Raw genomic sequence first — 25,606 nt, forward strand, 5'->3', positions numbered from 1 at the left:
AGCTGTCAAATAAATGTAGTGGAGTAGAAAGTACAATATTTCGCTCTGAAATGTAGTGGAGTGGAAGGATAAAGCGGCAGAAAATAGAAATACTCAGGTAAAGTGCAAATATTAACTCGAATGTCTCATTTTTGTTTGACTGTTTCACCCACCTCTTGTGTCCTTCAGCCTCACAGGCCTGTTGGTGGTGCACAGGTAAACTGTACCTGAATGCACCGGTCAAACAACTTAATGTTGTTTGTGACCTGTTGCCATGACAGCAGTACTGTAGGCTGTGGTTGCTGCTGTAAATTGTGTCTTGCATCACACACAGATGAGTCAACAGTGGGACGGGCAGTTCTGGTATAATAACCGCAGTCACGCTGAACAGCGAGGCACTGGTTTTACAGTATACCATCGTTTAAAGGCACAAAAGCAACTTAAGCAACTGCACTGCACACTAAAGGAGGCATTTTATTTAGAAATTAGAAAGTAAAGTTTGTTTGCAATTTATTTAAGAATTGAGGTATGAATGCGGACTTGGAGGAGCAGGAAGATGAACTGCTGGCTCTGTGTAGCATCTTGGGTTCGGAGGAGTTCGTTCGGGATGAGCCCAAGTCTGGCGGAGAAATCCGAGTGTCTGTCGAGCTGCCAGCGGCTTTCATGGTGGCTCTGAGGGAGGGTAAATATGTCAGTTTGACAAAGAAAAAAAAAAAAAATGCATGTGTTATTGACATGTTCCAGGCTATATAAATGTGTTGGGTGGATGTTTTGATATAAAGTTAGCTGTTGCTTTGCTTTGGAAACTAAATCAATCTCCATAGATTTTGGAGTAATCCCATCAATAAAATCTGGAATAGGAAAATAAGTTATTCGCTACAAGAATCATTAGAAATCAAGACTTTTCTAGAAGATTTTGCTAATTGGAAAAGCCAAATAGGCCTATATAACATTTCAAAACCAGCAGTATTTTATATAAATGTTTATTTTAAAGAAGCTTTTTATAATTAAAATCCATTTTTCTGCTGTTACATACACCCAAATTATTGGGTATAAAAAGACAAATAAATGAAAAGACTTTCAAGCCACAATTCACAATCTTGATAACTAATGTTTATTTATGTGTGAGGTGATGTACTTTGGTCATGTTGTACCTATAGGCCTACTTGGGTTTTTTCTTTTCTTTACCTAAGGTGAAACGCTGAGGCAGTATGAGATATCATTCCTCCCACCTCTGCTTCTGACCTTTGAACTCCCCGAGAACTATCCTTCCTCCTCCCCTCCCTCCTTCACTCTCACCTGCAGCTGGCTGACACACACGCAGGTAACCTGCAGAAGCCATTTGAGTCATTTAAAAACTGTGGATGTGAAAGAGCGTAACGGACTATATAACAACCGATTGCAGATGTTCTTGTCTCCCTCCAGCTCTCTGCTCTGTCTGCTCTTCTCATTGATCTCTACCAGACGTCTGGAAACGCTGTGGTGCTCTTCTCCTGGGTACAGTTTCTAAGAGAGGATGCTCTCAGATTCCTGGGTATTGATTATCTACTGGAGCTCCCCTCTGATGAACACAACACCCTGCACTGTAGCCAGGACACGCAAAATGCTACACTCTTAGAGGCAAAAAGCAATCAAGACACACTAACATCAGGATCCAGAGATGACCAAAGTTGTAATGTTTCAGAAACACAAAAAACTGAACTCTCCGCCCCATCATCCGAAGCAGACATTGCTGACTCTCAGGTAGCTGTGGCGTTAAACTCCTGCATGGATGGCCAAAATAATTTCACCTCTAGCCACAGCAAAGTCAGCCAGAATGACGTAAACTCAGGGCCAAACAGGGATTATCAAAAGGCTCTTCCTTTACAGACCAAAGTCCAAAACACTTCTAATGATTTTAACCAAACTGCACAAACCTCAGATGTTTGCAAGCCTGAACGTATCTTCCAAACCTCTGAGTTTAAGGCTGACCACCACAATGACCTGTCCTCAGAGGCAGACAAATCTGAGTTTCTTCCATTTGCTCAGTCCAATCAAACTGGCCAGAAATATTATGAGATGGACTCTTCAGCTTCCTCTTGGCTTCCCTCAAGCTCCTCAGTCCCACTTGGTGGAGAAGCTCACCCCAAAAAATCCCCTCCAAACGAAGACCAATCCCTCTCTGGTCTCTCCCTAACCCCAGCACAAGCTCTCCTGTCTCAGCTCTTGACCTACGATGCGGCCCAGAAGCAGAAAGTGTTTGCCAACACAGTTTTTGACTGTGGCGTGTGTTTTACGGGCTGGCTCGGTTCACAGTGTGTGCAGATACTGGAGTGCGGTCACGTCTTCTGCCAGGCTTGTCTTGCCAATTTCTGTAAGCTCCAGATAACAGAGGGGAACGTCCGGGGTGTCACCTGTCCTCAAGCAGACTGCACAGCCACCCCCACACCTGCACAGGTACAGCACACAACCGTCTGTCACCTCTTGCTGCTACAGATTACAGTTTAACTACAGATTCTTTCTAGATGTCTGTGTTTTTGATGCTTTGGGACACTGGGCTGAATTATCCAGGAACATTTTGATTTTCTATATAAAAAAAACGACTATTTATTGCCAAAACAAACATCTGCATCTGGATTTAGTGATTAACTTCTCTAACACATTTGCTGTCTATTTCTGTCCTTTTCTATTCTCTAATTTTTCCCTGTTTGGCAGGTGAAAAGTCTCGTAGGAGAGGAGCTGTTCAGCCGCTATGACCGTCTCCTGCTCCAGTCCACTCTGGACTGTATGCCTGGTGTGTTTCCCTAATATTCTTTCAAACCATTTGCACCTCAAAATGACCAGAGATATGGTAATGCTAGAGAGTGAAGTTATTTCCCTCAGGAAGTCAATTACTTTAATGCAATTTTATACTTGTCACTTCATAATAGTGTATTAAAATTAGTTTCTTGTTTCATTTCATGCATTTCCTTTTGGTTTTCCGCTGCTATCTTTGAGCCAACTGTGAAAATAAGGCAAAATGAGCAAACTAGAAACAAAAAGAAAACATCTTTAGCTCTTCCTTATAAACAGAAAGACTTTTTTTCTCCCCTCCTCTCAGATGTGGTGTACTGTCCACGGCGCTCCTGTGGATCTGCCGTCATTCAGGAGAAGGCCAGCAATGCGGCGATGTGCTCTGTATGTGGCTTCGCCTTCTGTGTTACCTGCAAAAAGACCTACCATGGAACAGATGACTGTCAGGCAAAGAAGCTGCCGAAAAAACAGGCAGAAAAAGATTCACAGCAAACTTTTGCAGACCTCCCGCAGTCACAAGGTACACAAGGATGCATGTGTGTGTGTGTGTGTGTGTGTGTGTGTGTGGTGTGTGTGTGTGTGTGTGGATAAATCTCTGCATGATGGAAATGACAGAGTAGGAAAATCAGCATGTATAATATTGAAATGATTCACTTAATCACTGTCCAATTTCTGGATTGATTGTTTAGTTTGTGTGTCTCCATGAAACAGTGTTGTGTTGCTGTGTGTGTGTCTCAGGGGGTTTGAGGGCTCTGTGGGACGATTACACCAGTGGCAGTAAGCAGAGGCAGCGCCTACTGGAGAGCAGGTACGGCCGTAACAGCCTGCAGGTCACTGTGGAGGGATGTCTGAGTGAAGACTGGATTGCTTTCAACAGCAAGAACTGTCCCTACTGCTTCTGCAAGATACAGGTATATATTTACATTTATTACAGTATATTTATTTACAATTTCACAAACACATTTGTGTGTTTACAGACAAATTTGTATTACTTATGAAAGTGTCAAAGTCAATTCAAGAGGTCTTTCAAATGTTGCATGCTTGTTTTTCTGACTGTTGTAGTTTAAATGTGCCTGATTTGCTAATACATACGGTATGTTGCTGTTTTGTGTTGCAGAAAAACGGAGGATGTAACGAGATGACGTGCTCTCAGTGTAGAGGGATATTCTGCTGGTCCTGCCTGGCCAGACTGCGATCATTTCATTGCAGCCAACACTTTCAGGACGGTCCCTGCTCTGCCTACGAATACTCCCCGAACTAGTCCCTCAGCGACTTTTATTACCAGCCACTGGCCACCAGCCATAGAGGAAATACAGTCAACGAATTTTAGACAGCCACTTGGTGCATTTGATGAGAGCATCCACATTTGAAGCTGCCAAGATTATATTTTCAATTCATCCTCACATGTAGGTTTAAGATGTGGATAATGTGGTCACAAGTTTTAAAAAAACAACAACAACAATATACCTCAAATGCTGCATTAGTTTCACTTGAAAATTCATCTAGAAACCCCTATTTTAAAACTATTAACTTCCACTGAAGCCTTAGTCATTCACAAAATCAACCTGTCAAACTGTGTAATGACCACTAGATGGAGCTAAATAATAATAATGCTGAGACAGCCTGAGCTCTGGCTCCATCAACTTCACTAAAGATCAATTTTGTCTACATCAAGAAACACATTAATCTGTGTTAAACAATCAATCAAAATACCTTACTCAAAACAGTTATGTGGTATGGTATAGATATTTACAGCTCTGAATGCAAAGATAAATGATCTGTAAAAGAAAATGTCCCTGTGTGCATGTTTGAACCAAATCAAAGCGTTCATACCACAGTCACGCGTACTTCCACCCCACGTACGATTAGGATATCCAGGGAATTGCTTTTTAAATTGTTTCAAATTTGTTTTTTTGAAGTGTTAGAAATGTTTCAAAGCTTCAAGTAAAATTGTAAAAGCGAAACATTTTCATTAAACTCCAAAGTGGGACAGTAACCACAGTGGTTCTGTTCCTATTTCTATTGGCTGCTCGTATTCTTGGTCATTTTTCAGCCCCTATTCTTCACAAATGCACAGTACTGCAGTATATATATGTATATTTACATTTACATTCCCTTCAAATGGCACCCTGCAGGTAGTTTTTTTCCATTTTGCATTTACTCACTGATTGACTTCCTGTTTTTGAAACGTCTCCCTCCCTTCCTGCACTCGTCTGTCATAACAGTGGAACAAAGACCACTGTTGCACGTCCCCAGGCTGTCCGAGACATGATCGGAAATCTACAGCTGTCTCTCATATGAAGCCAAGAAATACTGGCCCTCTCTCTCTTTGCCGTCTGTGTGTGTTTGTGTGTGTGTATCTTCCAGGAAAAATCCAGTTTCCACACAGGGGTCATCACTTCCTCGTAAATGTCTAAACAACTGTTTTCCGTGACCCTCAATCCTCTTTCAGGGCCTGGAGGACTGGATCTGAGGGACGGGGCATGTGTTTGTGGTTGTCAAGCTTCTTCTGGAGCTGCATGTGAGATATGAAATACAAATGAAAGATTAATATTAAGGAATAACACAGTAGTTATAAAATGCCTACAAAATACAACGGTCCATAAAGCCAAATTTTTAAAAATGCCAAAGTTCAAATGGGGTTAAGAACAGATGTATGATAAGTACATACTACAGAGATCCTTCTGCTTTCCATGAATGTCTCATTAATGGCCAGTAAGTTTTAAATTCACATTGTATTGGGGAGCTTTAGTATAATTGTCACTGAATGTACCAAAAGCTTTTAACGTTGCACCAAAGACAGACTGGCAATAATACTCAGTGCCATGTAAGGACTGCCAAAACTATCCGGCTTGAACTTGAAAAGTCTTTTATGTTAAACCACAATGAACCACATGGGGCAGTCCAATCTATTATCTGTCAAAGACAAAACACCTGCAGTGAGATCACTGATTGGAGCGTGGCCAAAGGTGCAACATGAATGGACCCACAGAAGGCAGTGTGGCGGTAGTGGTTGTGTTTATATGTGGCGTGATCGTGAAAACATTAATCAGCCTCACAGATCTAGACGACATCTTGCAAGTGTCATTGCAAGATTTGACTCTGGTTAACACCGACAGAGCATCAACTGAGCCTGACCACGTAGGTGACCGACCAACAGCTCGTTTTTTGGCATTGTAGGAAACATACAAGTGTAGCTAATAACAGTAATAACTGCTTTTAATTTAGGTGAGTTGGGTTCATGGTTGTGGAACACCTTTTCACGGAAGATATTTTGTCACATTAGGAAAAGCACAGGTGAAAATATTCCAATCAACGATGGCTGAAATGCAATTATCTGCTTTCAGGGTCCAGGTATTGTGCATGTTGTTACAAGGCCTATCAGTAAGCGTCTCAATGGTGATGTCACTCAATGTCTCTTCAAAACAATTACATAAACTAGATGTTATAAAAAAAATTAAGCATGTTTGACAAACTGCATAACAGATTTCTGGCCTCAAATGTGCTGAGATACTGATTTTATTTGAAAATATTATTGGAAACATTTGTGTCCAGAGCAACTGTTCAACAAAAAGCTGAGCCAAAGACCAATGATAGCCCAAGGCGATGTGTTTTCAGTCAGCTCTATAGGAAGGGATTGTGTTGATGTCTCAATGAAGGAGAGAACTGTCAATCATCTACTTGAATTGTCTGTTTGAAGCAAATGCTTTCTGAGTCTTGCTGGATCACAATGATGAGAACATTTTGAGCTGGTGTTATAAACACGGTACAGTGAATTGTGATGGAGTCTCTAACTTGAGGGCACAAAATACTTATTTGTAATATGAAATACTGATCATGTGCGTGAATTATCGAGTGATTTACCCTTGATAACAGACAAGTAAGGACAGAGGATCTTAGGGAGCAGAAATCTAAGCTCTCATCTAGCAGTATTTCAACTGAGCTAAACCACATGCTGTACCTTACACAACAGCTGCACATTTTTGCCTCCTCTGGTTGTTTGTTTCAATAGATGACTAACAATAATTGCAAAATTAGTGCCTACATTTATTAGAAAGTGGCAGTGAATAATAAGTAACAGTACTGAAGAAACTGAATGTGCCAGGACCCCATACCAGTGAGTATTGGCCCAATTCAAGCAGCTGGTTTCATTGTAGTGGATAAAAAAAAATAAAAAAAACCATTTAATGGTGGAAATCCAAGTAAAATTTAATAAGTTAGACCTGAGGCCATTACGCCACATTTCAGGCAATCTGTTCATAAGGTTTGTGAGATATCCTGCTGACAGACAAGCAAACAAACTACCAGGGGCGAAAATAGCAGCACTCTTGGCAGAAGTAATATCAGGAATAATGAGTAAAGCCTGGGTATCAGTGCAGTGGAAACTAGGCTATGGAGAGTGTCTTCTCCCTGTGAGCCAATTACAGCATCAGCTAACAGAATGGTTATTTCCCCCGGAGCGGTGAGAGCTGAATTGTGGAAGAGAACACATGAGACACACATTCGTTGTAATAATCATCAACTCGGCTCGGTTATTAATATCATCTGCACGTTTATTCATCTGTCAGAAAACACACACACGGCCTCAGAAATCAGTATATCAGTCATCCATTCAGTCAGTCAGTCAGTGGTACATTGGCAACATTGTTCAGAGGCACTGAAAGTGTGCTGAGGTCTTCACAGAGTGTACAGGAGTACATACTGTCCTGCAGGGGCGCTGCTAGGAGGTTTGGGGCCCCTGGCAGTCGATGAAGGTGGGGGGGGGGGGTCCTGAATTTTGTCAGCATACAAGACTGACTCTGTCTGTAGACCAGGATACATGGGCTTTTATGTGAGGCAAGCAGAACCTATTGTATATATTGTTATTGAGTAAGAACATTAGAAACCAACATAGCCACAGCTGATGGGTACGTACAGTATGTTTGACATTTTGAGGCTTATTTGCTTTCTTGTAAAGAGTTAGATAAGACGATCAATACTACTCTGATGTTTGTGCAATAAATATGGAGTTAGAGCCAGGAGGTGATAATCTTAGCGTAAGGGAAACAGCTAGCCTGGTTCTTCCTGAAGTTCAAAAATACACTTCCCAGCAAAAGAAAATAAAAATGACAATTGATGGTTTTACAAGGAGTCTCCACAAACAAACGTACAAGATGTGCTAGTGGGTGTAGTCTTGAACTTTTGTACAAAGCTACAATAGGTTAACTGTTTCCCTCCGGATGCCTTCTTGCCAAATGTTAGAGCATTTGGCAAGAAGGCATCCATCCATCCATCCATCCATCCATCCATTTTCCGCTGCTTATACCGGGACAGGGTTGCGGTGACAGCAGACTGAGTAATGTCTGCAAGAAAGCATAATTCTCCAAATGTCAGACTAGCGTATTTACCAAAATTCCTTTATGCTACTCTGCAAATCCTGCCATAAAACAAAAACATTTTGTCCCTGATAATGGACTGGACCTGATTGAAGACATTTCACCTCTCATCCAAAAGCCTTCTTCAGTTCTAAGTGTTGAGATCATGACTGAGATCAAGGACTCCTTGTCTTATTTTGGGTGGTCCTGCCCTACTGGTGGGCACGGTCGCCTCACAGGGATAAATAAATACAGGCCAAACTGTCACATAGATACTCCTTTCCCTACAGTTAGTGTTTCCCCTAACATTGCCTTCCACTATTGGGGTTAGGACTTAGGTAAGGTTAGTCATTGTAGAAAAACTAGTTGGAGTAAGGGTAAGATTGGGTGGAGGTTTTAAGCCTCGCAGAAGATGTTTGCCTCAGGTTAATGTAACAGGAAACACAACAGTCAGGCTTAAGACATCTCTTGCCCTCAACCAGAACTTCGAATGGTTTGGATTCAACTTCTTCCAGACATCTGAAGGTTGATGTTGGCACCCAACTTCTAGTTACTATTAGTCCATTCGCTTTATGTGAAAGAACTCTGTGTTTTCGATGCAAAGTTTGTACCAATCACATATTTAGTAGAAATTAATTGAGTCCTTTGACAATCATCTTAGCAGCAGCTGAAAATCTTGTGACTGACCTCTAGTGGTTGAACTACTCACCCTGCTGCAGTGATGTACAAGTGTACTCAGGGGTTGAGTCAGTGTAGCGTGACATCACTGTAGCTGTAGGTGTGGTTACAGGTGCAACAAAACACACTTCTGACTACACTAATCAGAGGTGAAAAGCTTTCAACCACAGAGGGTAGTGAAACTTTACAGCCTGGTGTAAGGTTAGAGCCCTATCACTGCAATGATTTTTAAAAACATGAGTTCCTTTTAGTTCAGCCAAAATGAGACCAGTAGTGTCTGATTTCATTGCAGTGATTCTGTGTCAAACCTATTTGCACAAGTTCTACAGTTTTTTCTTTTTTCCTACTTGACCTCACATTGTTGCCCATCTACCCTGGTCTGATTAGTCCAACAGTGCAACACATGGACAAACACAGTTACAAATATGATACACATCCATAACAGCTTCAGCTTCTCACCTTGTAAACATTAGGATAAACATTATTATTATCGAGGCAAATAATGACAATGGTAGCAAAGTCTTCACTTAAACTAAACATCGTATGGTAGCATAATTGTCATTATAAACACCAGTGTCTTTTTTTATACTCAGTGCAAAATAATGATTCTTTCCAATGCCCCTTTGTAGATACAGCACGGCAAATTATAGTCATTTCCAACCTAATAAAAAACATTCTTGAACAGCATCCTCACTGTCATATTTTCTCTCTATAGTAGAAACATTTCAACAGTTATTAAGTATGACATGCACAAAATAAACCAGGTACAATTTATACGGTGCAATATGCAAAACATCTCTGTCATTTACAACAAAGCACTGAAGCAAGTTCAACTTATAACTTATGGTGCTGAAACACATCAGCATTCAGTTAACAGCGTTGGTTAAAAACAGTGAAAGCAATAATTATCAGTATCCTATAGCTATCAACTGTTATAGTCTCTAACAAATAAACACAGTTAGAACAAAAACAGAAACAATAGCCCAGGTATTTGAACATGTTACCAGACTAAACAACAACTAAACAACCCTTTTATCAGCGATCAAATCCATTTTAGTGAACACAAAGAAAAAGTGCCCATTGATGGAGCATTAAGCCTGTTAATGACTATAAGGTCATGATGAAGATGCCTTTATTTACCACAGTGTCTCATGATTTTGTTGGCTTTCAGCTGCTTTAAACATTAGTGTAACCACTGAAGATCCTCAGATGCAGAGTTGTGTTCCACTGCAACAAAGTCGATCCAAAAATAGACAACTACTTAACAAGCATTTTACCAGAGGTTTGGTATGTTTTAGTTCATTAACTACAAATTGTGTTACATCATTACAGACAATCCTATTTAATTCAAATTAGGAAAAACTGCAATAGAAACAATTAAATAAAAACTCGTCTCCACTTGGCAAGAGTAACATTTCTTGCAGTGTTCCCTTTCAAGCTCATTCAAAGGAGAAAAGAGTCTTTGGTTCAACTTTACAATACATGTTTAAAATCCATGTATATTTCATCTTGTTTAAGTCATCTTGTGGCCTCCTGCAGTGTTCAGACTCACATGGTGACAACCAGTGTTCCCAAAAACAAAACCGATCTACAACCACGGCTGTCATAGTCGTGATATCGTCACAAAAAAGAAAAAAGAAAGATCCTTTTTTTTTTAGATGCTGCTACATTGGGTTAGAGCAGTGCTTTCCAACCTAGAGATCAGAACAACATTATTTAAGGGCGAAGAAAAAAAAATGTTTGTTTCACAGAATAATGTTTATTTTTTGGCAGTTTTTCTCTAATTTTTTGCTTTTTTTTCTTCTGAAATCCTGGATACTTTCACCTTTTCTGAGCCTCTAATTAACCTATTAGGCTTCCTATTAAGTATTATTAAGTCCATCAGACAACATCAGACTATACATGGCAGCTCAATATTTGCCCAAAGTCAACCAGTAGTGTATTATGTAGGAATATGCAACATTTGAGTGCAATATAAACTACAAAAATGAAGGTCTTACAACTAGGTTTTGCCATAGGGTACCTTTACGAGACAGGGCCACAAGTTGAGCTAATAATGCAAAACTTGCCTTTGATGTTTGACTTTTGTTGTACAATTTTTCAATTAATCAGATTTCTAAATCCAATTGGCATGTAGTGAACCTGGGACTTTGGGGGTTCCTGGGCAGTCTTGCTCAAATTAAACAATCTGACAAGGAAAAAATAATCTTTTGTTGAACTGCTCATGACTAATGTCCATAAAAAGGCCTGTGATGAGGGGTCTCAAATTGATATTGCCTCATTTTAAGGGATCACAAGCCAGAAAAGTTGGTAACCACTAGTTTAGAGGGTCCAAATATGACTGAACAGTAACAAAAAGGTTTCCAGACTTTTTAGATGATGCCTGTTAGTTTCCTCGAATCTACTCATTTCCTCAGTTTCTTTGCTGTTTATAATTTCATTTGATGAAGGTGTTTATGCAGTAGCTGCATCTGAGCGTGACTCTAATTTTGAATCCAGGAGCCTGTAAACAAAATAAAAGGTTATGCTACCTATGCTTTCATGTAAGACAAAGCATGTTAATTCAAGGAGGGGGAGGAGTGCTGATAACAGACTGCAGTGCCATTTAAAGTGAATAATTCGTAAACTAGCTGTGTCGCACCCACAGCTCTACTTTCATCAGCTTTTCTTTGTCCTTTTTTTTTGATTAAACTGTACAACACAGTGGGCTAATAAAGCACACTCACATTTTATTTACTCTCTGTTTGTCTCTCTCTCTCCCTTGTGTTCAAATCTCTAAACGCCACACAGTACTTTGTCTTCACAGTGCTATTCTCCTGAGTGTCCTCATGTGTGCGATCAGGTGAGTGTTTGTGCTCTAGAGACAAGTGTAAGACGTGAACAGCTGCCTCTCCCCACAGCTAGCCAAACTAGAGAGAAGGCCAGGATATTGCTTTCATTTCACTTTACAACACATCCAATTACGTGACCTGATCAGGCCTTTGACTGATTGAATTATGTGGGAGAGTGTGTGCATCTGTGTGTACACTGATGTTAGGCTGGCAAAGCTGGAGAAGGAAATTTAAAGTGGAATAGAAATGGACACTGGCCAGTAAACAAAAGAAGAACCATTCATACTATAACAAATAAGTGCAAATTAGTGTATTGAGATAGTATGTAGCAAAGTAAAAGTAAATCCTCTTTCAACTACAGATCAACTAAACTCTTGTAAATTGTAGGTGGAAAATGTTAGGATCTCTAAATCTATCTGCAAAACCATTTTTACTGCTACATGTGGAAAAGAACCAAAGAAGTGTCAATCTGTAAATGTGTAAAAGTGTTTGAGAAACAAGATTTTTGAGTTTCAAACAATAAATATGTTGATTTTTTTTTACCCTCTTAACGTCTTCTCTCCCGCAACAGTGATCACAGCCAACATTAAAGGCACGATACACTCTTTTGGTCATTTAAAGTCTAACTGTAGAGCTCCAAATGCCTTGTGATTGCACTGTGTTCAGCTCAGCACCAAGACACCCGGGCACAGGAACAGAAAATCACATAAACAGAAAATCTAATTTGATGCCAATTACATAACTGATCTTTTCAGGATGGGCTAAACACTGAAAAACAGCTGGACCTGGGTCATCTGGGGTAAAAACAAAAGAAAAAAAAAAAAAAAAAATCTAATCTGTCTGCAAATCCAGACAAGTCACTCCTCTGCAGCCGTTTCACGCTGCAGTAAAACCTGGTTACGTCCGCTTTGGGAATCAAGATTGATTGGGAGAATTGAATGATATGTCTTATAACCAGAAACATCCACAAGCTCTGCGCACTTTCATTTGCAATTTGTTATCTAATTAGAAGTTTGGAGTTAAATGCTTCCTGCTGCACACATCACAATGAATTTCTGACGTGTTTGCACATTTCTTCCTCACAATGCCTTCTTGGCTGGCTGTCAGGACAGAGATTTCAGTCTGCCTCAAAAAAGAAGTTTACTTCAGAGACAGCCAGCCCTGGCATGTGGTCCTTCTGAACAGTCAAAATGATGAGACTAGCAGCTTTTAACTACACACTGTTACTTTACCAATGAACAAACAAACCACCCACAGTGGTATGGAGGGCCTATACAGTAAAATCCACACACAAACATACAGTGCTGATAGACATTCAGTCAGTGCACACTTTGTACAAGATTCCTGATGATTATTAAATAGATTATGAGTATTTACACTATATGGTAGCCTAACATTAACCAAAGAATCAATAGTATTTGTGTATATTATTCTATATTTACATTTATAATGTAATTAGAGGATATTTACATAACATTTGTGTGGATTTAATACAGGAAGAGAGATGACACAGAATATAGAAAACCCCAATCATTAGATTGGTTTCCACTACGTTGCCAAAATGGCTAGCCAAAGCTTACTCTTTAGCCTAATTCCCACTAAAGGCACAAACAAGGCTAGCCAGGGTGTAGCCTTTAGCCTGATACAACAGATTCATGTAACACTGTTTCTACCAGATGGTGGTGGTTGTGCTTTGTCTTCAAATCAGCAAATAGTGCTTTTGATTTTATTATCTGTATTAAGTTATAAAGATGTTGAATTCACTGTTTTGTGTCCTGCGTGGCTCTGTAAATGGCCCTGAAGTCCCTAATGCAGGACCTGAAAAAATACATGTATGGCTGTTTCACAGACAAGAATCGAAAAAGTCCTAAACTAAAACTTTGTCCTCAGTGACGAATATTTTTGCCAAGGATGAGACTTGTACTGACCTAAAAGTATTTGGCTCTACGTCTCTGTTCCTTTCACTTCAACCACCAATTTTTCTCAACTTTGTGTTCAAACCTTCCGCATGTTGTTCTACTTTTGTGTTCTTGTGCCTCCTCTCTTGTCCTGTTGGCTCTCTGTACACCAGTCTAATGCTCTCTCTTTAGCCTGAAGAAGATTTTCTTGCAATTCATTTGTATTTACCTGTATCCTGAGTCAGAATGTGATCCACTAAAAGACTTGGAGGATAGTTGATCAAAAACAGTATTACAAAAAGGCGGTGGGTCAAAAAATCGTATTCAATACCTTTAAAAACAGACTTAAAGGTTTTATTTTTGCTGTTTGCTGCTTTGGACTTTGGAAAAATTAAAAGTTGCATGTCAATATCCACCATTCACTCAACAGCACAGGTCCTGTTCTTTGCACACGTTACATCCTGCTTTGCTTTTACAGACTGAATTTCAAAAAAACGGGTAATACCCAGATCAAATAAATTCATCAAATATAGCTTCATATGATAGAGCGTTATGTCAAATATGAGGATTTAAGTGTTTGATCCATATATCAAATGGATTGCAACAAGATCTTGAGGCTATTTTTACTAATCTCCTCACTAAAAATGCCCCTAAAAAGTATTTGCTTTCCTGCACTTTGGTCTTGTGCTGTCTCTCCACCCCTTCTCTGTCCCACTTCCTAGTCTGCTAGTCTTCATCTCCTCTCTTCCAGCCCCTCCCCTCTGGTGTCTCTTAGCTGTATCCCAGGTTCTCCATCTCGTTGCGGTATCTTAACTCTGATACTTTAGCTTTGTGCTGCTTGCTCTCCAGATGCTGTCTGAAGTCCGTTTCTTGTTCGGCTCCGCAGTTGCACATGGAGCAGTAGAACTGTCCGCTGGGGGTCACGCACATGGCTAAGTCCCTGGGGATGCGCTGCCTCGGTCTGGGGTTGTAGTAGGGCCCTGAGGGGAGAAAGAGAGGGGAGATGAGGACATGAGAAAAGAAGTTAGGAGAGGCTACACATAAAAAGGCTGATACCAGACTTATCAATCATAACAGCTGGTAGAATACTATAATATAGTTCTAAGCAGATGTAAAATGACATTTTTAGGTGTTTTATAATGTAAATTATTTGTCAACAATTATAACTTTTCCCATGAAGACATATTTTATATTATTACAACTGTGTTTTACTATATTGTTATTCATTATCTGTTTATATACCACCTACGGGTGCCCACAGGAGGAGTTATAGTTGTTGACAAATGAATTAATAAACACTTATATCTGCTTAAAACTACATTATAGTGTATTATAAACCTTTTATTAACTATTTATATATGGCTTATAAATGCTAAATAGGGGGACTTACAATAAAGTGTTACCAAAGGCTGTAACAAATAGTTTTTTTTATTATCAATTATTTAAGATATTCTGATTACAATCATATAAAACCAGCAAATGTAGTATTTTTTTATTTTTTCTATTTAATGATTTTAATGCTTTGCACATCAAATCTCTGGCATACGCAAAATCACATTTGAAAACTGATTTAAATATAGACCAGTATCACACGCTTGATTATATACCTGATGTATCACTGACAGGTACACACAGACAGAAAACCACTCAGTCGTCTGGGGTTACATTTAGGTGGATCATTGGGGAAAAAAGAGTATTGCTTGTTTGTGCGAGTGTGTGTTAACACAGCAGAAAAATGAGAAGCAGATAAGGGAGAGAGATAAAAAGACAGTGAGAAGGCAACTGCATAAGAGAGTGCAGCTATTTTGGGGTTTGTCCATCAAGAAAACTGATTAAATCAGCAGAATGTTGTGGTGTGTGTGTGTGTGTGAGAAAGAGAAAGAGAGTATGTGAGGGATAAAAGAAGGGAATTGGCTCTACTGTATGATTTATGTCTTTATCTTAAGCTGAGATGCCAGTGTTTCTGTCTGTTGAGTGAAAGACGACAAGAAAGAGATGGTTCTTTGACGTCAGCAGGATGTCTGACGTTACTCTTCTGTGTATCTGTTTTCACAAGCCCACAAAGCCGAGTGCAGACAGTCACACCAGCACAGTTGATAAGTCTGCGTTTAGAGATAGAAACTACATCAAACGGCTGCATTTTGGGTGCAAAATTTGAATACAATACAGTATGCTCGAACGAACTAATAAAATGACAGATTAAAATGTTATTATACTAATTTTCCATATTTCATAGTTTAGTTTTAGGGAATAAAATGTTCAGTGTAGTGTGTTCACTGCATCTTTTTTTGCCAGCTGCATCAGTTTATTTGTACTAATGTATTCTGACATCAGTGGATGGAAGAACCGCTTTTGATTTTTTTTTTTTTCCTCTATTTGCCCCCAGGGAGTCCACTGCAGCTCAGTCAGCTATCAGAGTTGAGAACTGCATTCTGGACAGCCAAGTTAACTTCCCAGTATATATAGGACATTATGGATTATATCACACAGTATGAGACATACTAGATGTGCACTCGGTTGTTCACCATCCTGCACTGAGTTTCACAGATGCAAAGGAAGCACTGGAGCGTGTGATAATAGAAGATTTACATTTTTTGTATATGGCTGAATATGTAATATTTGCTGTGGTTGTGATTTCTAAAAGTGTCTAGTGTAGCTGCTAACTGTCACAAATGTAGCTACTGTTGGGCTACTGTGCTGTACTGAAACATAAGAATCCTATTTGTACATTTGCAGCAGTTCAAAACCTTGTAGAAATTTGCAGTAAGGTCCATGTCAGTGAGTTTTTCCAGGAGGTTTGTCTCTAAAGATGATGGGATGTTCAAAGAGGAGACAGAGTACAGGTCGTTGCTTATCTGATATCAACGTTTCCGCTATTGTAACATCACAGAACACAATACAGCAACACACAGCTCCTAATATCCTGAGTATATCCAGTTATAAGGTTGAAAGGAACACAAACGTCTCCACAATTTGTTATACTTTTGTTTGACAAATTATATCTGTTGGTTATGTCTTTGTGTTTTTATTAGCAAGAACAGCTGAAACATATTACTGTGTGATGACTGAATGCTACAAGCAGCTGTTGTGATTTATAACTCAAAATCATACTGGTATTGCCTTTTAATTTAATAATTTTTTAATGTTTTACCTGGCATGGAGGCAGGTAGCTGTGGGCTACGACGATTTTTCACCAGTCTGTACTCGCTGCCATCTTTCCTATTTCTTCTTGGGGTTGCTTCACTACTGCCTTCCCTGAAACATAAAATCAAAATGCATGTCAGTTTGGTCCAAAAAGTGGTCAAAACACAAAAAAGTATTTTACTTGTGTCTCCAACACTAAACTGAAAAAGTGTTTTGCTGTCCTCTCAGGATGAAAGTTTCAAATCTGTTTTACTTCCACACCATCATTACTGGGTGTGGTTAGAAATGTGCTTTATTGCACCTACAAACAGTGATGCCATGGGGTCCTAGAGTACACCTGTACACCATTGCAGCAAGGTGTGAGGTTAAACCACTAAAGCCCTACATGTTGTTGGTGTTCTGCTGAGCCTCAGCGAGCCGTAGTTTCTTGGCGTGGTTCTTGCCCTGGTAGTGGGCCTGTGCAACTGCTGGTGAGCTGAAGGAGGCATCACACAGCTTACAATAGTCGTTCTCTGTGGCCAAAATGACCCGTGTAGCCCCCTTATACAGCGCCTGCAGACACAGGACAAAGCAGTACAGTGTTTGTTGTGAGACGAGTTAGGGAGTAAACAGTGAGAACGGGAAGAAAGAAATGTTTAGGTCTGGTGGGAGGAGGAAAGGAATGCCGAGCACAACTAAACTAGAGAATATACACAAATTATCTGTTTAACAAAGGCTGTAAAAACATGTGACACTTGAGCACAGCACTGCAGGTCATGTTCAAATTATTTTACTCTTGGGGCTTATTAGGTAAGGTCATGTAGAGAAAGGGAAATTGCATTGTGGACAACTCTGTGGTAAACACTTTACATATATACATTTTGCAATATTCTTATTTGTTAATATGTTTACTTGATGCTTTTCTTAAAAATGAATAACAATGAGAAGAACATTAGCATTGTAATAACGCTTCAACGACAAATCTAGCAGTAATAATTCGACATCCTATCTCTCAATATTCATCTCGTCCATTTTTAATATTTCTTCTGGACTTTCATAGATAGCACTGGCAAAAGTACACGGACAAAAGAAATTGCAAGTCAGTGCGGAGAGGTTTTTTTTTCTCTTTTTTAAGTGGTATTCTGGTAGTAAGGACAGAAAATTGTTCAAAAGAGTGAAAATAAGCAGTTCCCTACCACCTGCTCAGAGGGATATAACCTCTACCAGCAGATTCTCCACTTCAGCAGTACTACCACCCCCTCAGCTAACACTGTATTTCTCAGTTATTTGGTGCTGAGATGTTGGAGTTTGTGCCTGACCTGCTTCCCGGTGTCGCTGTCGGTGGATCCTGAGCTGAGGGCCGTCTGGCCGTCCGCCTCGAGGACTTCTGGGATCCTGATTGCAGGCGGCTGTTGACTGCCGGCGTAGAAATTTCTCAGCTTTTTACTGTGGTTCTTCCCCTAGAGGGAGAGATAGGAATATTTGTGTATGTATGCATGTATCTTAATGTTTTACATGCATGTGTGTATGCTTAATGCAACTAACCTGGTAGTGAGCCTGCGCCTGCTGAGCAGAGTTGAGGGTAACGTTGCAGAGTTTACAGTACAGCGGTTTACACAGTTCTTCCAGTCCCATAGAGTCCTCCTGCTCCTCCATGCCCAGCGGAGAGCCCTCGTCCTGGGGCTGCTCGCTGGCTGGGGCTGCCTGACCTGGGAGAGGACCGGGTATGAGACCGGACACCGGGGCTGGGATGAGAACCGGTCCTGGGGGCCTTGGGTGTAGCTGTGAGTGATCTGGGCCTGGAGCAAGAGGGCAGGACAGGGGGCTGGGAGGGAGTGGGAATCTGCCAGCTCCGGGCGCTACTACAGGTGGGGGCATCAGTGCATGTGCAGGATTCAGAGGTGGAGGCCCCAAGGGTTGTGTGAGGTCCATGGCTGAAGGCACCATTGCTTGTGAGTGGTCTACCGGTGGGGGCCCCAAGGTGTGTGCCATTGGTGGAGGCCCCAGTGGCTGCGGGGGAGCCATTGGAGGAGGGCCTAAGCTGTGTGCAGGGGTAATGGGAGGAGGCCTTAAGGTGTGAGTAGCAGTGATTGGAGGGGGCCCAAGGGTCTGGGTGGGAGCCATAGTTGGGGGTCCAATTGCTTGAGCAGGGGCGATTGGCGGCGGGCCAAGAGGCTGCGTAGGCGCCATTGGTGGAGGTCCCAGCTGGTGCAGAGAGTCCATATGTTGGAAGGGCTGCTGGGGATGGCTGAAGAGACTGAGAGGAGGCTTCAACATGGTCTCTGGGCCTGGAGAGAGAAGACACAATACAGTACACATTACTTCTCAACATTTTTCTTTAAGAAAATTTAGTAACCTTGATGGCAGTGAAGTCAGTGAACAATATATTAAATTGTCATTCATAGCATTTACACATTTTTTTGTGTAGCATGACATTTTTTTTTTTTTTTGCTTTAAGGCTTGATGGCCATAATAGCTTGTAACACTGGTATGAGCATTAGTATTACTATATTTAAGGAAACTAGAAAGCAGTCATGAGGTTCATACAAAAATAGAACCTATTTACTATTGAACCATCAATTGAACCTATTTTTTTTTATTGTGCATCTGGATCTAGGTCTGCATCAAAGTACACACAATGACAGATAATCACAACAGAAATCTTGAGAATATAAGGGCTTAGTACACAGATGAATTCTGCAGGTTTTTAAGTATGTCATTTTTTCAGACTCAGTATTATTGTCTATAAACAGATTTTGACATTCAGAAGGAACTTCAATGAACAATATCGAGTAACACTAAGAGAAAGCATGTACTTCTCGGAGCCTTGAGGCAAGAGACGTGTAAAGCGATGGGCGAATGGAAACACATTCACGGACAGAGGAGCTTCACACTCCAGTGGGCATCAGAAAGATTAAGCTGAGCCTGCAGCGCCTGCAGTCATGCATACGGGACGTTACATACACATGCACAAGCACACACACAAACAGACAATAAATCCTCAAGCTTCTCTGATCAGAGCAGATCGGAGCCTGAAGTGTGACTGCTCAAATAGGCTGATATAGTGTGTTTGTGTGTCTGTGTGTGTGTGTGTCTGTGTGCATGGTAAGAAAAACAGAAAGATATGAAGAATGGCACTGCGCTGATTAGCATTTGTGTTTATTTGTGCTGCTTTAATGCTCTATTTCAATGACAAACAGTGTGTGTCACTGTGTGAGTGTGAGTGTGTTTAAGCACATACATTGCTGGGTCAGTAATAGGCCAACAGCTGTGTCAAAACTCACTGTGCTGGAAGCTTTCATCTGGAATTCAATCGGACGCCCAATGACTGTGATTCATGGACCCAAAATAACACACCGGGGTGTTTGTGTTTCCGATTGCTGCTTGATGACAGCGTGTCTGTCCACTCTGTGTAGCTGCCTGTCTGTCACCTGGCCTGGCTGACCTCAGGAGAAAGGTATGCTGGGTGAGGCACTGACCTTACTATAGTCCTCTCAACTGCAAGATGAGACTGTGACAGATTGTGTTGCCTATATGCATTTTCATTCCACTTATCTGCATTAAACATCCTGCTCATTTGCTGCTGTTGGGAGATCTTTCTTAGAAAATATTCTCTGGCGTCCTTAGGGGGAAGCGGCATTGATTTAATTATAATAAACAGAGAGACTGGATTAGCATTAAGTGGACAAACTAAGAAAGGCAGCTCTAACAGGACTTCAAGCTACATCAACAGCGAATTCAAAACAGTTCAGGACACAACTTGATTGACAAGAGATCGCTGGGAAAAGCAGTGCAGAAACACCACAACAATGACCACTTATAGGATCAAAAATGAAGACAAAATATTAAAAAACATGGGTTTAATGTTTCAATAAGCAAAATGTGTAACAAAATGCAATTTTTTCAGAAGTTCATGTTTCATAAGATTATCTTTTTCTCAAACCAACCAGGCATGTCAAGGTGTTAGACACCTACTCAGCTCTAAACAAACAACACTTAGACCATCTGGTAGCAGATTCACTACATTACTTTACACATGTATCATCAATCTCATGAGCCGCAGCCTCATGGGAACCTTCAGACCCCTGAGACAGCCTGCACAGCAGTTCAGAAATCTTACTGTAAAATCACTTGTAGGCAGAAAGAACAGCTGACCCCTTCAGCTTCAAATGGTCCATTAAGCAGTTCAGAGGACACGATGTGCCTCCACACAGCTGATATGAGTATGTACCAGCATAAGGTAAGCTGGAGGTTGTTGCTGTCAAATGTTTTCCTGACACAATCATGGTAAATGGTAAATGGACTGTATTTATATAGCGCCTTTCTAGTCTTATCGAGCACTCAAAGCGCTTTGCAACACAAGCCAACATTCACACATACATTCATACGCTGATGGCAGAGGCTGCCGTGTAAGGTGCCAATCTGCTCATCAGGAGCCATACAGCGCTTCCTATCCAAAGCGCCCCACAATGTTTCTAACAATCATATTGTTATAGCTGAAATACCTCCTTAAGGGTCCATTTACATCCACTTATTAATGTCAAACTTGTTGTTTCTTTAGACATGTTAAGCATAACCTCAGGTCTTACTTTCTCTACATTTCAGATCATCTGTTAGTCAGAAGGACCTCCAAGACCTCTTTCCCTGTAGCGCTGGCTCCATCGCTAATTTAAACTTTTAACTTATAGTCATATAGATACAATACATACAATAATTTTGTTTTTATGTTTTTTTTGCCAGTGACTCCTTGAGCCTGCTGGTATTTTCAGTAGAGATAATCAGTCCCTCTGTGGAAACACTACAGAGATGACAGAGCAAATGAGCAACAATTGCTGCATTGTATTCACTAACACTACACTGCCTATCCTTACTTAATCATGATAATATTTTAAAAATGTGTACATAGCAGTGATGACTGTTGGTATGTTTTTATTTGTATTTTTTATTATGTATTATATGTATTAAGCAGAGACCGATCTGCTTTTATTTGCATTATGAGCAATACCTCTTCAAGAGATTTGCTCAGAGGGAGATTAGGCTTAATTATGATGCTCTTTTGGTCAAATTCGTCGCTTTTTCCAGCAGGAGTGAAAATCATGCAGTGATGGCCCATAATTGCCAAAGAGCTGCGTGACAGAGCAAAACATGCCTTTCATATCCAAGAGAAAGCCAAGACGCTGCCACCATTTCTAAGACCATTCATGTCTAAGACTTTGTGTATTACAATTAGTTACAAATAGCTCTATGTACACAGTGTGGTAGGGGAAACTATCAATAAATATTCCCCCCTATGATACATCGCAGCTGAGCAAACACTGTAGCTTTAATTATACCACTGCACATGTAATAAAGGAATGATTGGTGCTTGACAGAATCCGTTCCTTTGGCACTACTAAGGCAGAGGTGTAGGGCTGCAACCAACAATTATTTTCATTACTGATTAATCTGTCAGTCATCTTCTCGATTAATCGATTAATTGTTTGGTCTATAAACTGTCAGAAAATGTTTTGTCCCCGACCAACAGTCCACAACCCAAACACTTTCAGTTTATTATCATAGACTACTAACCAGAAAATATACAAATTTAAGAAGTTGGAACTAAAGAAATGAAATTTTCTGTCTGTCGATCGACTAAATCGTTGCAGCTCTACGGAGGTGTCGAAAACCAAAATGACTTCACCTTTTTTTTCTGGCTGTGACTCTGCTCTAGTTTTAATCTACTGAAAGCGTGCACGGAATGTAGATAGGCCAAGGTCAGTTTTGTCCTCGTCTTCCTCAGATACCCAGATCCAGGCTTATAAGGTCCTGGCTACAGAGATGAAGCACATGTACATGCACCGTGCTGCAAAGTCAGAAAACCTTTGTTGTTTTTTTTGCATTCTAGGTTTTTGGAGAGGACACAATCGGCTTTGCAAGTCAAAATCAAGCTCATGTAACGTTGCTCTGAAGCAGAAGGCAGCTAGTGATCAGTAAATTTACAACACAGTCCTGTTCATCACATAATCTCAGAAATATTTTTCTAACACGTCTCTAAAGAATAGAAATGAGTGCCTGCACTTCTTTTTTTTTTTTAACTTGAAACTACCTCAGAAGTTACTTCATCACTTGTCAGATTTTCCAGCATCGACTCAAGAGTTCTTGGTTTGCTGTTCTAAAAATCAAGACACACACACACACACGTAAAAAAAAAAAAAAGTCCTGTCCTGCAGCCTGATAATCTCATGGCGTCCACTGAGAATCTCTAAATAGGCCAAGTGTTCGTTTTCTCCAGAGCTTCCCTTGCTGTACTGTGTTGTGTCACATCAATTATGGAGCGATGAGAAGCGCATGTCTCCTGCACTTATTCCATCAGCTTTACTGGGCGGCGGATGAGCGCAGAAATATGTTAAACTGTACTTTGCACTTCACTTACTGTATTATCACAGTTAAATCTAGGATCTACATTTATATCTCAATGTCACCAAAGGTTTGAATTGTGTTCATCCAGCTGCTCTGCTGCAGATCTTATTAACGGGACTGTCCTTCATCATGGGATTACCTTGACTTATTAACATACAATGAGCGGTACTCCACTTCAAGGACTGAGCGCTAGTGGTCTATACATTAAGCTGCTATTACTCCATTGATTAGTGACTATTCATTCCTCCTGATGATCCCAGCAGGTCCCATCTCATGTTCATCATTCTGAGCAAATAGATGTCTCACAAGGAAAGCACAGGTTTTTTCCCCCCATTGTTGCTTGAATTATTGATTTTTAAAGAATAAATTTAATCAATAATTTACTTCATAAGAAGTCATAAATACTAGTAGCCGATCATGAGTTACCAGTCCAAACTGTGTCTTAAAATTGTTGATTTTAGCTGACATATTAGCAGCTTAATTCAACAAATGTTTGCTATTTTTTACAACTACTTGAACAATTAATCGATATATTTTCTATTGATTCACTAACTGATTAATTGACTTTTCCAGCACTACATGCATTTACATTTTTTTTACAGTAACTTTCATCCAATTTTAAATGAAGACTTCATTCAGTCTACACTATTTTATCATGACAGAGGCTGAAATCTGAGGGAAGATGACAGAGATATTATGAGGTGATCAGGCTCATGCTGTAAATCTGGATCATCTTGCCACATAACATACTGGCCTCAAGACCCCTAAAACCAGCAGAAGAAGACAGTTTTTTGGCAGCGACTTTGCAGGTGCAATCAAGAAACACTTGCTGTAGATTTGCCACATGTCACTATCAGCTGTGCAGATTGACCAGAGAGCAAAAAAAAAAAAAAAAGGCAAAGCAAAGAGAACAAAATGAACAGACCACTTGATTGACTGCCATACTCAAGAGATGAAAGAGAACATTGCATTGAGACTGCACACTGCTTCAAATTACAGTCAGACATCAGCTCAACCCTGAAGTCTCCCTGGAACATGAGCTATATAGAGCTCCTCTACAGCACAAGATACCATTAGGGGTATCTCGACAACCTCAGCTTTTTGCATCGCAGCATCCTTGCTTTATAAACGGTACAGAATGGTGGCTGGTGCAGCCCTCTACATGACATTATGATGAGGATGAGGATGATAATGGGGATGATGATGATGATGATGACAGCAGCACCAGGGCAACCGGTTTCAACATCCACCTTCCTCTGTTCTATCTGTATATATCTCTGGTTAGATTTTCATCCATCCCTGCACATTAGCGCACAAAACTGCAGACAGTCACTTAGAGGGGGGGAGATCCTGTATGGAAAGCCTCTCCTTACCTGGCAAACGGGGGAGATAATGGCTGCTGTCACCGTAGCTGACAGGCGGCGAAGTGTAATTTCTGCAGTATTCTGCACTCTGGTAGTACGCTGCATCCCCGTGCTTCAGCTGTAGCGCCATCATTGCAGTCACATCCCTTTGCCAACTTCTTCTCCCTAATAAACCGGGCGGCCAGGCAGGATGACAGTCCCAAGCACACGCTCAGGCACCGCGGCGTTCACAGGAGGGGGCGGGGGGGGGGGATCTCCAGAGGACGGAGAAAATTAGAGAGTAATAAACAGCGACTAAACACACTCTTCCTCGACTATTAAATACACTGTCTTCCTGTTTGGACATTTAATATCGACAAAATTCTTATCAGCGGAGATTTTAGATTTTTTTTTAAAAGATAGAAACGCTGCTGAGGTTTCTCCGGCGTCCCTGCCCTCCTAGTTGGTACAGTCCATTTCCGATGCCACCGCTGCTGATTTGCATGGGTGGCAATCATGACACATTGTATAAATATGTTACACCTCACTCTAGTGCTGGCTATTTATGAGTCTCAAATCTGTTGGGAAAACAGCCGGTCTGGCGCTGTGGTGCAAATGTTGATAAATATATGAACAAACAAGATAACAAGCTACGTAATTTAAGATTAGGCATGGGGAGTGATTACATTTACAAAATGTTATATCATTTATTTAGGTATAATAATCATAATCATCATTATTATTATTATTATTATTATTATTATTATTATTATTATTATTATTAGTTTTAGTATTACTAGTAGTGGTAGTAGTAGTAATAGAAGTAGGCTAGTAGTTGTAGCTTAGTACTAGTACTTGTAACATATTTCATAACATATTTTATTGGATTACATTTACTGTATTTTATTTTACATAGTCTCCTACATCACAATATTGGTTTTAATTCTATTTTATAGGCTACATGTATGTATAGCATGTGAATGTATACATACATACATACATACAACCATTATAGCTCCCTGTTTCTGCTGTTCATCAGTGACTTTTAACAAGTTACTGTTCAACCCTCAATAAGGATTTAAGAGTTGCAGTGACTGCACTCATTTTTGCACATATGTCTTGCCTATATTAGCACAAATACACATTTTCACAAATCATTTATATTCTTTGATGAAGTATAATGTATTGTGATGTATTATACATCTTTTTTTAATATCCCCTCCAGACAT

The 25,606-nt window shown here is 40.3% G+C and overlaps 2 protein-coding genes across 2 annotated transcripts; one reads left to right on the forward strand and one right to left on the reverse strand.

Annotated features, from left to right (window-relative positions):
- Nucleotides 1–338: 338 nt before the first annotated feature.
- On the forward strand, nt 339–5,577 carry LOC137188425 (E3 ubiquitin-protein ligase RNF14-like). Its single transcript, XM_067598095.1, has 7 exons — nt 339–661; nt 1,173–1,303; nt 1,405–2,415; nt 2,674–2,752; nt 3,059–3,271; nt 3,490–3,662; nt 3,869–5,577. Exons 1-7 carry the CDS (start codon nt 508–510, stop codon nt 4,010–4,012), a joined length of 1,905 nt encoding a protein of 634 aa, XP_067454196.1. The 5' UTR covers nt 339–507; the 3' UTR covers nt 4,013–5,577.
- Nucleotides 5,578–7,283: 1,706 nt separating this feature from the next.
- zmat3 (zinc finger, matrin-type 3) lies at nt 7,284–24,629 on the reverse strand. Its single transcript, XM_067596303.1, has 6 exons — nt 24,408–24,629; nt 18,181–18,923; nt 17,955–18,095; nt 17,042–17,208; nt 16,664–16,767; nt 7,284–14,492 (listed from the first exon to the last, which is right to left on the reverse strand). The coding sequence occupies exons 1-6, from the start codon at nt 24,529–24,531 to the stop codon at nt 14,284–14,286; spliced, it is 1,488 nt and encodes a 495-aa protein (XP_067452404.1). The 5' UTR covers nt 24,532–24,629; the 3' UTR covers nt 7,284–14,283.
- Between the last annotated feature and the right edge of the window lie 977 nt (nt 24,630–25,606).

This window comes from Thunnus thynnus, chromosome 8 (assembly GCF_963924715.1).
Source record: "Thunnus thynnus chromosome 8, fThuThy2.1, whole genome shotgun sequence".
NCBI lineage: Eukaryota > Metazoa > Chordata > Actinopteri > Scombriformes > Scombridae > Thunnus > Thunnus thynnus.

Coding starts and splice junctions, on each gene's coding strand:
- zmat3 (XM_067596303.1), bottom strand. CDS start 24,531: ATGATGGCGCTACAGCTGAAGCACGGGGATGCAGCGTACTACCAGAGT. Junction 18,096..18,180: donor AGGCGCAGGCTCACTACCAG/GTTAGTTGCATT, acceptor CTCTCCCTCTAG/GGGAAGAACCACAGTAAAAA. Junction 16,768..17,041: donor CAGCAGAACACCAACAACAT/GTAGGGCTTTAG, acceptor TTTATGTTTCAG/GGAAGGCAGTAGTGAAGCAA.
- LOC137188425 (XM_067598095.1), top strand. CDS start 508: ATGAATGCGGACTTGGAGGAGCAGGAAGATGAACTGCTGGCTCTGTGT. Junction 2,416..2,673: donor CCACCCCCACACCTGCACAG/GTACAGCACACA, acceptor CCTGTTTGGCAG/GTGAAAAGTCTCGTAGGAGA. Junction 2,753..3,058: donor CACTCTGGACTGTATGCCTG/GTGTGTTTCCCT, acceptor CCCTCCTCTCAG/ATGTGGTGTACTGTCCACGG.